The sequence below is a fragment of the Haliaeetus leucocephalus genome, unplaced genomic scaffold (assembly GCF_000737465.1).
Source record: "Haliaeetus leucocephalus isolate CR32 unplaced genomic scaffold, Haliaeetus_leucocephalus-4.0 Scaffold933, whole genome shotgun sequence".
Taxonomy (NCBI): Eukaryota; Metazoa; Chordata; class Aves; order Accipitriformes; family Accipitridae; genus Haliaeetus; species Haliaeetus leucocephalus.
In genome coordinates, this window is record NW_010973369.1 from 1,069,903 (window position 1) to 1,082,173 (window position 12,271).

At 47.6% G+C, this 12,271-nt stretch overlaps 1 protein-coding gene across 2 annotated transcripts in view; it reads left to right on the top strand.

Moving 5' to 3' along the window:
* Positions 1-11,578, top strand: part of PXMP4 (peroxisomal membrane protein 4, 24kDa) — an 11,748-nt gene extending 170 nt beyond the window's left edge. The window contains exons 2-5 of one of the 2 annotated variants that reach the window (XM_010584053.1): positions 408-470; positions 1,063-1,261; positions 2,212-2,418; positions 11,286-11,578. In XM_010584053.1, coding sequence (XP_010582355.1) covers positions 408-470; positions 1,063-1,261; positions 2,212-2,418; positions 11,286-11,324 — 508 coding nt within the window. In that variant the 3' untranslated portion in view covers positions 11,325-11,578. Of the gene's footprint in view, positions 1-407; positions 471-1,062; positions 1,262-2,211; positions 2,688-11,285 lie in introns of those variants that run through there. The other variant, XM_010584052.1, reaches the window with a different exon arrangement.
* The last annotated feature ends 693 nt before the right edge of the window (positions 11,579-12,271 follow it).

Consider the following 12,271-nt stretch of genomic DNA (forward strand, 5'->3'; position numbering starts at 1 on the left):
AGGGGGCGGGCGCCGGGCCCGGGGGGAAAGGGGGAGGGGGTGCTGTCTCGGTTCCGTCGGGGCCCAGTCGCCCCGAGAGCCGCGGGAAGGCCGCCGTGTGTCCTCCTTGCCTGTAAGGAGGCCGGGGCTGTTGTGGTGGAGGTTCGGGAGAGGCGTTTCCCTCCCTCTCACCCGTAGGTGAGGTTTTAACTGGTTTTGGGGTCCCCTTTGGGCCTGGCTTATTGGGGTGTGTGTTCCGGTAAGCCTGTGGCCTGGACTCCTTCTGGTCTGGTGTGCTGCTGCTACTGGGCTGACTTACAAATAAGACGTAGATGCTTAAGTAGCATCTTTTGGTTGTCAGTAGATTAGAAATACGATCATTTCATATTATAATACAAAAATTCTGCAATATCTATTCACTTTTCCAGTTATGGAGCAAAAATTCGTGGCCCGCATGCCCTGGTGATGACTTTTCTATTCAAGAGCGGAAGGTATGAACCCTAGTTTTGTATTTCTGCATTACTGCTTAGAACACTTTCATTCAAGCATTCAATTTTTCATGTTACCAGAGGGCTTAAAGAGCAGAAGGATATGTGAGCCATGTCCATAGCCTGTTGTTCTGAGAACTAAGCAGGACAATTCATATGCACACACAAATATACATACTCATGGGGGTCAACCACTCATAGAATGGCTGATGAGAACCAATGGGCAGAGGAGAAGTTACCAGATGCAAACAGCAGCACTCTGCTCTCCGTTCAAGTGAGGGAAGCCAAACTATAGCAGTGCGCGTTGTGGCTTTCCCCGCTTATGCCAGAGGTTTGCACTTAGGCAAAAAATAATAAAAAAAAGGCTGCTTGACTAGTCATAGAATTAGACAGAAGCACAGTCTGCAGCCTAAGTAGAGCTGTATTCTGATGAGTGAGCCAGAGGTGAAGGGATTTCTCTTCCCTCACAAGATGTCCCATGGGGTGCCCCAGCTATCCGTCTAGATGGGCAGGCCAGAGGGGCGTAGCATCCAGGCTGAGTGACTGCAGTGGTCCTGCCTTTTTGCTCTGCTAATTGTCTGTTTCTTTTCTTCAGTTTAAGAGAGAAATTGAAATCGATTGCTCAGGCTACGTACACTCATTCCCGGAACTTGGCGTATTTTGTGTCCACCTACAAGGGGCTGATGGCGTTGCAGTCCCGACTACAGGGGAAACAAATTCCATTTCATTCTTTCTTTGCAGCCTGCATTGGGGGTTGGCTAGTGTTCGGTGAGAACAATCCCATCAACAGCCAGGTAAATGCGTTCTTTAAAAGTTTCCTTGACAAAAAAGCCCAACAGTTGGATGATCATGTGCCGGGAAGTGGTTGGTATAGCCTGGCATGTTTCTGGTGGTTCTTACCACATGGCATTACTCTTTTACCATATTCCTCTTTGCACAAGTTCTTGTTTTGGCTGCTCTGCATTCAAATTCTAGAGGTGGTTGTGTGCCTTCGTGAACGGTGTGTGCAGTTTGAGCGCTAAAAGCCCAGGTTTACCTGCAGAGCTGCACTCATATACCTAGGAAGGCAGGCAGGCAGTCACACAATCCAAAGCCATTTGGTTACCCTACCTGTCATCTGAGCTGTGGTAACTGACTGTGTGCTCCTACTCTGCCTACTCGCAAGGTTAAACCCTTTAGCTTGAATGTTGTGAGTGTAGAGCACAATCGGTTACTGAGCTACACTTAACTGGTTAACCTGACAAAAGCTGCTCAGGGGATGTTTGATTTAAAGCTGGTTGTTAACACAGTCACAGATTAATCAGTCAGTAAAACACACAGATGCAGATTAATCAAAAGTGGTGTTGTGCAATGCCTTGCAAGAACATACTTTCAGTCTGGTTTTAGGATGCATCCAGACTACTGAGTTTGTATCTGCTTGGCAGGTTAGCAGGGCTGCTCTGTGAGTAGCATTAAGTGAGCAAAGACAAAAGTTGTGCAACTGCAAAGATGTGTTGCATGAAGTGTAACTTGTCCTAAATCAGAGCACCAGCAGAGAAGTAGGAGTTTGAGGATGTAGGGAAGACACAAACATCTCCATTTATAAAGACTGCTTGATATGTGAACCTACAACCTGTTTGCTTTTCAGTTGGGTAAATTGTTTCTGCCCCTTTTGCCTGGCTTATCATTTCTTAATCACTTAACCTGGCTAGTATATCTAGTCAGGTTATTGACGTAATGTTCTTTGGGTTTTCTCTTCATGCAGATCATTATGTACCTGCTTTCTCGTATCCTGTTCGGCTTGTCTCGGCTGGCAGTGGAAAAGGGCTATGTCCCACAGCCAAAGCAGGATCCCTTTCCGCTTGTCGCTGCTCTGATATGGGGGACAGTTCTCTGGCTCTTTGAATACCACCGGCAAACTCTGCAGCCTTCTCTGCAGTCCTCCATGACCTACCTATATGACGATAGTAATGTATGGCATGACATTTCTGACTTTCTCATTTATAACAAAAGAACAGACAGCAAGTAGGTGGTTCATTGTAAAACATCTTTGAATGGGATGGTACCTTCCAGCAGCTAAGAGAGAAGGTTATTCTATTGCTTTTGACTGGTTAATTTAAAAAAAATCACATCTGTCAAGCAGAGTTGCCTCTTGTATCCTGGCCAAAATGTTCTAATTAGTCTTCTCTTGGCTCTGTTTAGAGCAAGTAAATACTCCACGGAAACTTGTTGCAGTCTTTTTTTAAAAAGAGGCCTTATTTTCCCTGCAAGTATGGCTTTTAGGGTTTTTTGTGTTTAAAGACAGTAAATGTACTTACAAAATGACAGCCTGATGGTAAGTGGAGAGATTGTCTAATGATGAAAAATGTTCTAGGGATCGTCTGCATGCTTGCAAGACAGAAGCATTTTTCTGTGCTGCTGTGCTCGCTGTGGTGTGATGGGAGTGGGGGACCTGCTCAGATCCGAAAGCAGGGACATAATTTCTTGATTTCTGTAGCTGACTGGAAATCTTGTTTAAACTATTACAAGGACAGTTGTGTGCTCCTTAAGAGAGTTTCTCTGCAGTTTTCCCTCGGGGAGACAATAAGATGTTTGAGAATAAAACTGTTAAAGATTGTCTGGTATGAGCCTGGTAAGTCAGGCGTGGAAGGACTATTTTTGCTCAGTTTCATGCACTTGGGCTGAATCTGTCCCTACGCAGAGTGCGCTAATTAATACCCTGGAATTATTTTACACTTATTTGTAAAGTTTTTAAAAGCTGCTTGAACTAAATACCAAAAACAGTTATGCAACTTAGACTCCTTTGAAAACAGGCTGAGGCACATTGCACGCCCTCAGATATCACACTGGGTACTTTGTATGTAGAAGCAAGCAATGCTTTTAACAAGCACTTTTATTTTGGTGGAAGATAAGCACATGGGTTTCTCTTGGGTCCAGAATCTACCCTCCACAGCAGTGGCATTTGGTAGCTGTATTCAAACTTAAATGTACCTGTAGTTTGTGCGGGCTTGTTGCTGAGCCAGGTTGAGGCCGCAGATGAATATATCTTATTCTTCCTCTTAAAAATACACTACTGAGCCCCAGATACAGTGCGGCACACGCTGGGCTTTAACAGAAGATTGACTAGATAGCTGAGAACAAAAACTGGTTTAAAATTAATAAATTCAAACTGTTAACAGTGCAAAGTGCTTACACTGCCTTATAACACTATACCATTCACTGAATGATGTACATTAAAATAATTCCTGACACACTGGTTTTATGTGGTGATATTTGCAAGAGAGTCGTTAAGTTCCCTGTGCTAACCATTCCCTTTTGGGTCAATCAGGACTGTTTTGTTCGCTCTTCCTGTACCCATCCGCTTTTCCATCCTGATCTGACCATGTAATTTCATAATCCTGCTGATGCTGTTCTTCATTGTCTTTTGCAGTCTCTTTACACACTAGGCTCTAGCAATTTGTCATATTCAATGGTATGACTGAAACAGTACATTTAAGTTCAGGTAGCTTCTGAGCAGAAAAAAATTCTCAATTTCTTAAGTAATTTTTCCTTGTCCTCCTAAGCTCTTTTACTACTATTACACATATTCTGAGCGCTGCTTTGCTCTTTATTTCTCCACTGTCTGTCAGCAAGAGGGAGAGTGAAATGTTCCCCTCCCCATAGTCTGTATGGTGCTGGAATGTTTGGGATTGAATTGCATCCTGAGTGGCTCAGGTGGAGTAGGAGTACAATCTTTTGGCTCTTGTACTGAATCTAAGGGCGAGTCCAACTACATTCACTGTGAGATCTTACAGTATAGAGACAGAAGCTTCATTGCACTCATGCCATGCAAATCCATGACTTACTCATGTTTGGTGGCCAAAACCCAAGATACTGCTTTGCCATAATAACTATCTGTGGTACCTTTAACATTTAACTTCACCTGCTGTTACAGTCTGTACTTAACACTTGAATTTGAACACTGATCAGTATTTAATCAGATAGACCCCAGGAAAGCTATGAGTTAGGAATTAGGTTTGTTTCTTCATGGTTAAATATTTTGCTTGGTGGAGGTAAGCTTAAAGATTCAAGTACAGAAAAAATACTGGAGCTACAGGTGAGGTCTGATTGCTTTATAAACATCGTATCATTATTTGCACCACTGCTGGATATCTGAAGCAGTGCAAGTGCAGCACTCTATTTTTATGTCAGAAGCCTCAATATTGTTCCAAGTAAGAATGTTAGTATTCTGCTAATATTGCTGAATTCCTGCAAGCTTTAATGGGATTTCAGAAAACCCTTCCGCAATCTGACAGCTATGGCTTGAGAATTTCTCCCTAAAACTATTAGACTTACAAATCCTTGACCGTGTATAATTATCGTAGCAAAAGATGGTGCAGGCTGGTTATGTGAGCTGTGTGTCTGTAAGTTTTTAACCTTTTTAATTTATAGCTGGCATTCTTTTCTCTGAGAAAGGCTTGTGATTCCCTTAGAGGCAAAATTACTTTCTTCTGCTAGTAGTTCTACCACTGCAACCATGTGGCTGCTTGTGGAGTGCTTCTCTGGCCACATGAAGGACAAGTGACCTGTCCTGTTCTTTTTACACTACTGTAGTATCTCTGTCCTCTCTAGATGGCAAAAACAAGCCAATAGCAAGTTTCTAGTATCAACCTGGCAGCAGCGGCCATCAGTCATACTTAGTTCAAAATGCCCTTTTTCTCTTGGGAATCTATCACCAACTTCACTTTCAAAGCAAATTGTGCCCGAGCCTCCAACCATCTGTACTTCTGATCCAGGACCCAGCTGCCGTCCCTGGATGACAAACTGCAGCTCATCCCAGGAGCAGGTCCCCTATAGCAGCAGCCATTAGCCGGGTGTTTGCGGACGGTTGGTTTTCCTGCTGCGTTGGGGCAGGATGTTAAGCTGCAAGTCACTTCTTTCCCCAGGGAAGTAATTGGAACAGTTCTTTAATGGCATTAGTCTGCATTGCTGTTTCTGTGACCAGATAGCTGGGGATGAACCCCTTATGCTACCAAGGTGTTGGAACAATGCGGGCGTGTAGTAAGGAAGTGAACTAGAAGTAATTTGTCTGAGTCAGACTTTTCGGATACATAAGTTACCCTCCCTGCCCTCCCCCATTGCATTGTGTGGGGAATTGTGTCCCCTGTTTGTGTTCCTTTTTTATTAGCATTAAAACCAGAAGAAATAGAGGCAGTTGGGAAGCCACCTGCGAATCAGCCAAATGCTTAAGAATCACAAAGAAGTGCCCCCAGCCCTGATCGGTTTTGAATTTTAAGATGAACGTGGGTTTGTTTGTCTACCATCGACTTTATTTTCCCTTGTTATTTCTTTCTCGACACCTGGCTGTGAGATGCTGAGTGCCTCTAAAAAGGAGCAGAGCGTCTTGATGCTTAGCTCAGTTTGTCAAAAATTAGGATTACTGGATGAAATTGAAGTGTTCATTTTAAAATTATGCTTCTCCAGTTTTTAAGCCTCTTTTAGAGGCAGTTTTAAAGGTTAACAAATCAAACTGATCAAAAGTTTTCAGCAAGCCTTGAACAGTAGACTGGCTATAGTGAGCTATTAATCATTTATTTTATGAAGGAACAAAGCAAGCTCAGGGTTATTTACTGCCGCTGCATGCTGCCCTAGCATACCCACTGTGCTTCACTTCTCTTTGGAGGCCAGATTGTATGCTAGCGCTGCCCATCAGGATTGCTGAAGAACCATTTCCGGGACAATTACATTATTTAACAAAGGTGAAAATTAAATGGGTGCATGACATTTGGTTTAGCTCAGGTTTTCTGTACTGTGTTTGATCCTTCCAGCTAAGGGGAGGATATTTCTGAAAGAAAAACCTGTGCTTGTCCAATTAGTGCCACAGAGAAGTGCTTATGGAGGTTGCTGCTGCTGTAAGATGTGAACCTGTGTTCGCAGCGTGATGGCGTGCTTTGTCCTGGTCACCATCCATGTGTCTGGGCAATAACCACCCCTGCTCTGGACCGCTGGGCCAGGAGGGACAGGCTGCAAAAGAGCTTTGATATTGGTGCTGCGAGACTTTCTTGCCCTGGTAGCATACGTATTCAAGCTCTGCTTTAAACCGAGCTGGGTGGGCAGAAGTGCAGGGATGATCTCTGACTGCTGAAGTAGACCAAAACCAGTGTCCGTGCAGACCCCCTGTGACTGCAAAGGGTCCCCTGTGCATGCCAAGCTCTGCAGCCAGCTGGGAGCTGTCATGGATGGCTGGTGGTAGTGGAGTAACCAGAACCCCATGCAGATACCCGTACACAGGAGAAACTGCTGTGACTCAAATTCCTTTTCAGTGTGTCAGCACAAATATGACCTTCAGATAGTACCCCAAGCCACGTGCTGTTTCCTATTTCTCAGGTTGTGTTTGTCTTCCTGGATTACGCCAACCTGAGCAGAACGTGTTTGGTTTTCTGAGGCTGGTTTTGAAATCCAGCAGATAAGGGAGGAGAGAAAATAAGGCGTAATGCTATCCAGCTTAATGTCTGTCTGCCACTGTTAATATTTAGGGGTGCTAATCTTGAATTTTCAACCTGTGTGTTCATACCAGATTGTTGGAGGAGGTAACTTTTTTTCTTCACTTAGAGGAATTTTCATCTGTCTCATTTCCTTATGAGACTGGTAGTGAGGAGGGGGAAAAACAAAATTAAATGCTCTATAATACAATATTATTACCCTTGGTTTTGGTATATATTTTGTGTTCATAATTGCTGTGTAATCCAGGCCCTGGTTTTCTGACAGCGTAGAATAAAGTTAAGAACATAAACTCAGGTAACTTGTAATTATGCTGATCAGAATGCTTGTAGGAATGTCTCAGTTTTTGATTTTTAAAATATGTGAAAAGGGGGGCAGTGGTGACTCCTTGTGCAGTCAGTGTAGTACATCAATCCAAGACTTTCTGCTAAACTCATTTGCAGATTATTTCTGTATAATCACTCTTTGAATATTATAATACTGTGCTTTCTATAATAGTAATAAAAACCTAATTTTTTGTCTTTTTCTACTGTCATCATTATTAAGCTAAAATATATGAAGTAATGCTTAATTACTGCACATTACTAGCCCTGTATGTAGAGAAGTCATGCACGGAGTGCATTGTTGGCATTGGTTGTGCCCTCCTGTTACCAGCTTGGAGGCAATAGCCAGTGCTGCATTGACCACACCATCAGATTTAAGCACTGCAACACTGGCCTGCTCGGGTAAGGATCCTAGCTGCAAAGGCAAATTGGGGTGGCTGGTTTTTTGTTTGGTTTGGTTTTTTGTTTTTTTTAAGCATGAACTTTCCTATGCCATAGCTGTTTGGATTGCTTAGCGTGCTGTGTCTTCAGACCAAGTGACTCAAATTGGGGCTATGCTGGGAGGTTTGTAGCACGTACAAACTAGAGACGCTCAAATGCAGTGTAAATGGGACGGAGTGTGACTGGCTCTTGCATTGCAGCTAGCAAAGAGTCCATCTGTCCCATTGGGTATTCCTGGGGTGACATGGTTACGGGGCAGACTGCTCCTTGGTGCCTTGCAGTCCGCCAGGAACGTGTGCGAGTGGTTGCAGAGAGCATGCAAGTGTTCAAAGAGAAGTCAGCTGGAGGAAGCTCTGTTGGTGACTGCCCCACTCACAGGTGGAGTCCTGGCTTCAGCCTGTGTGCCTGGTCCTTGCCCAAATACTCCTCTTTAGGGCAGACAGCTTGCAGCAGGACCATCTGCCAGAGCAGGGCATAGGTACGCAGCACTGGACACAAGTCCGAACCTGCTTTGCCGGTTAGCTGAACAAAATAAGGACATACACAAATAGTTAAGACAAAATAAGGATGTATATAGATGATTTTTCTGTCTCTTCCAAGCTCAGAGCTACAGAGAATATGCTATAGAGGTAGCAGCTGTGGTAGTAGAGATAAAGCAGTCCCTGTGTGAAGAGCTCCCTACGGCACAGGCAGGTAAGGGAGGTCCTGATCCCAAGCAGAAGAAGGTCCCTCTGCGAGGGGAGTGCTGAGTAGCTGTAAGACAAAACCTCCTGCCTTGTAGCTGCTGTAATACTGGAGTGTCCAGCCCAGGCCCATGAGAAGCCAAATTAACACCTCCAAACTGATGTCAGTCCTATCTTAAAGTGGTTTTTTTCCCCCCTCTCAAAACATCATTACTGTACCTGAGCCCTTCTTCTGTTCTAAGTGAAGCTCTGAGCGAGCTACAGGTTTTGCTCTGACACTTTACGTTCCTTTTGGGTTCACAGTGCCAGTGACCATGCTCTGAACCTGCTGGGAAGTGAACTTGGACTAGCTAGTTACTAAGTCTAAGTAAAGGCTAAAGCACAGAAGGCAACATCAAGGGGCTTATTCCCAAATGTACTGCTTGATGACTACCAGGCTGTTTGCACAATGTGCCACTGTGCAAGGAGAGAAACACTTGAGCCTCTCCATTCCTCTGCAGGCCTTGAGTGAAGGAGGTCGAAGACCCTTGTCGAACAGAGTGGCTTTTAGCAGCTGGCGGGGAAACCAGACATTTGTACTACTCTGTCTTACGGAAGCTGGAACAAGATCGCCCTGTTTGGCTGTGAAGAGCAGAGCGGGGGGCAAGTGGGCTCCATGCCCCTGTTGCTTCTACTTTGTGAGCTCTAATAACAAATGCCATCATACGAGAGAACGAAATAACACTGCTGAATCTGTTGTGCCCAGCATCCAAGAAAGTAGCTGACCTGATTGATGTCTTGGGAGAAGAGCTGCTGGTGTAGTCTTCTGTAACAAGATGCAAGGGAACAGGCAGTTCCTAGCTTTTGGGACCGGGATCTGAGAGAAGACACCCAAACCAGTGATGGTCTCCCTTGTGCTGCAAGCAAGCTTTAGTTATTTGTGCTATCAGAAAATCACTTCGGTTCCCATACAAAGAAGGCAATGGTTAAGGTGACAGGTGGAGGGCAATAAGGTCAGGATCGCAGGACTGTGGGGGCTCTGGGCTTTCCCCAGCTGCCTGTCCGCTCCGCAGGTCCTCTTGCAGCAAGAGTGTGCCACACTGTCGGCTTGCTGTCACCTGAACCAAAGCGCTGGGGGCAGGAGCATTGGCAGGAGACCCTGGGGGAAGTCGCGCTTCCCTTCACGCAACGCAGTCATTCCAGTGTGACAGCTCAGCGCAGTCCGTGTGGGAACTGCTGAAAGTAGGACCTCACTACAGATGACAAGGACACTAAATGTGCTTCTGGGACACCTACGTGCTAAGGTTAACTGAGCACAGGGATGCAGGTTTGCATCCTGCCAGCTCTCCTCCTGTCTGCTCCCACTGCCAGGAGATGATTTTGCAATGTAGATACCAGCTCCGGCTCCATCTGCAGCCCCGGTCTGTGCTTTTCCTTCAGCACAGGGACCAGCAGACACCCCTTGGCCTGAGCCTGTCCCAATGGGCAAGGCAGCCAAGACCCACCTGAACTCGGTGACTGCTGCAGGGTAAATCCAGCTGGGGTACAAAGTGTATGAATAGCCTTCCTGATCCTGTCATGACCAAGTGCGGCCATGGAGACAGGACTTTTATCTTTGTGCAGCACCCGCCAGACAGCTAATCTTGGGAGCACGTCTCCACTCCTTAGCAGGGCTGGTGAGACTGGGAGGAGGCTGCAGCTGTGCAGGAGACGGGGTGCATCTGCTTTCCCTCATATGTATGCAAGAAAAGCCCCTGCCCTTCCTTCTCCCACCAATATTTGCCTTTCATTTGTCTTTGCAACTGCCCTTTTTCAGCGCTGCCAGCACTAAAAGCCTTGGAGAAGTTGCAGTGCAGCCAGGCAGCGTGGCAGCTCAGGGGAAAGGGGGGCAGAGCACAGCCTGCTCCCTACGAATAAGCTCTGGCATGAATTGGGGAGGGTGGTGGGGGGTGGAAACCAGCCTTTGTGAGCAGAGTGAGAGCAGCTGGTGCAGCAGCTGTGTCCCAAACCCTGCATCACCCCAGGAAGCGCCTGGCCGAGGCTCCCCAGGGACAGGGAGAGCACTGCCAGCCGTTTGCTCCTGCCCGGCTGTTGGGGTTGCCTTTTTCTCCCCTCCCCAGATGGAAGAAACATTAACTGTGGGCAAACATCTGGTCTAACTGTTGCTTATGCTTCACAGTAATGATGATATTGCAGTGCAAGGGCTCCAGAGAGCAGGCCCTTGAATATTAGAAGGGCTAAGCGTTAATTAACTGTATTAATTTCCCTTAAGCAAGGCAGCATTTCTATTTGCTCTTTGCTGATGAAGAAATGAGGCACGGAGAGGTGGTATGATCGGTCACGGACATGCAGTATGTTACTGGCATATTTAAAGATGTAGGAATCCAGGGAAATCATGGCACTGCTCCGTGCTGGCTGTCCTGCAGGGGAATTGCAGCCACTGCCAAAGTATCCAGCATAAAATCCTTTAAAGCCTAGAACCTGCTAGGCCAGCGCAGGGGCACTGCGTGTCAGGATCTGCTCCGCAGCAAAGGATTTAACTCATCGCTGTGAATGCCTCCCGCATCCCACGCACTGGTGGAAAAAACACCCTGTCTGCTGCGTCCCGGGCAGGTCGGGGTTGGCAGCAGCACCAGGCCAGGAGCCAGTGCTGGCCCACAGCCCTGCGCGGCAGCAGCAAGGGGCTGCTGGCCACCGTGCTCGACCACGGGGTCCCCCGGGGATGCATGGGGCAAATCGTGGGGGGCACAGAGGGTTTAAACCCTAGGATAGGCTCAGATGGGTTTTGGGTGCCTGGCGGAGACTCATGCTCCACGCTTTGCCCATGAGCTTCAACATCTCTGGGCCCTAGGAAAGGCCTAGTCTTTAAATGTTGGGGGGGTTTATTGGAAGGATTTTTTTTTTTTCCTTTTTAATTATGCTTTCTCATGCAGCAGGAAGGTTATCAGCGTCCTGCATGTGGGAGATGCTGATGGTGGGAGCCGCCTGTGCCGTGTCTCGTGAGTGGACTATCATCTCTCTCGGTGTGGCGGGACTACTCCCAGCTCCGGCTGCTGTCCCCTCTGCCCCTGCCTCCCCCCTGGCTGCACAGTCCTGCTGCCGGCACGGTCAAGTGCAGCTTTGCTTCCAGCAGAGCTTTTTCTCTGTGCTGCCCTGCAAGGCGTTATCAACTAGTGCTGAAGAAGCTGCTGAGGTCCACAGCTGTTCGGTGTTTGTAAACACAAAATGTCGTGAATCATCCAGCAAACAAACAGAGTGGATTGCAACATCCCAATCTTTCCGTGCGAGCTGGACCCCTCGAGCAGTATCAGAGCCCAAAGCCTCACGACTTGCCGGATGGCCTCATCCACAGTCTCGGGGCAACTTTGCAACAAGGGAGATGGCACAATCCCAAACTCATCCCTTCTTCCCTCCACCAGTCTTACAAACACGGTACAAGAGTCCCAACATCCCCCCGAGAACGTTGCCCCCACAGTACAGCAGACTAAGGCTGCACCCCGGCAAGGCTGAGCACCCCGTGACGCCCACCAGCTCCTTGACAAGCACCGCTGCGGGGCTGCCCCTGCGGCGAGGGGATGCCACCAGCCCGGGCAAGGCTGGAGTTACCGTCACCCCCCCGGGGAGGGGGGACGTCGGGGGGCAGCCTGGGACACCCCCCAGAGCCCCAAATCCCCCGCCTTTTCTCCACCGGTGTCTCATCCGGGCCCCAGGGGTGGGCAGACTCCGCGGGGGAGGGTGATGTGAACTTTGCTCGTGGGTGTGGGTGCCAGTACCCTCCCCCGCCATCCGCAGAACAGCTGCACCCGTAGCCGGAAACCCGTCACCTCGACGGGGTAAGAACCGGAGCCCGGGCCCGGGACACACGAGACTCCTCCGTGCACGTCGCCGGGGATGATTCGGAAGGGGGATCCCGGGGGCG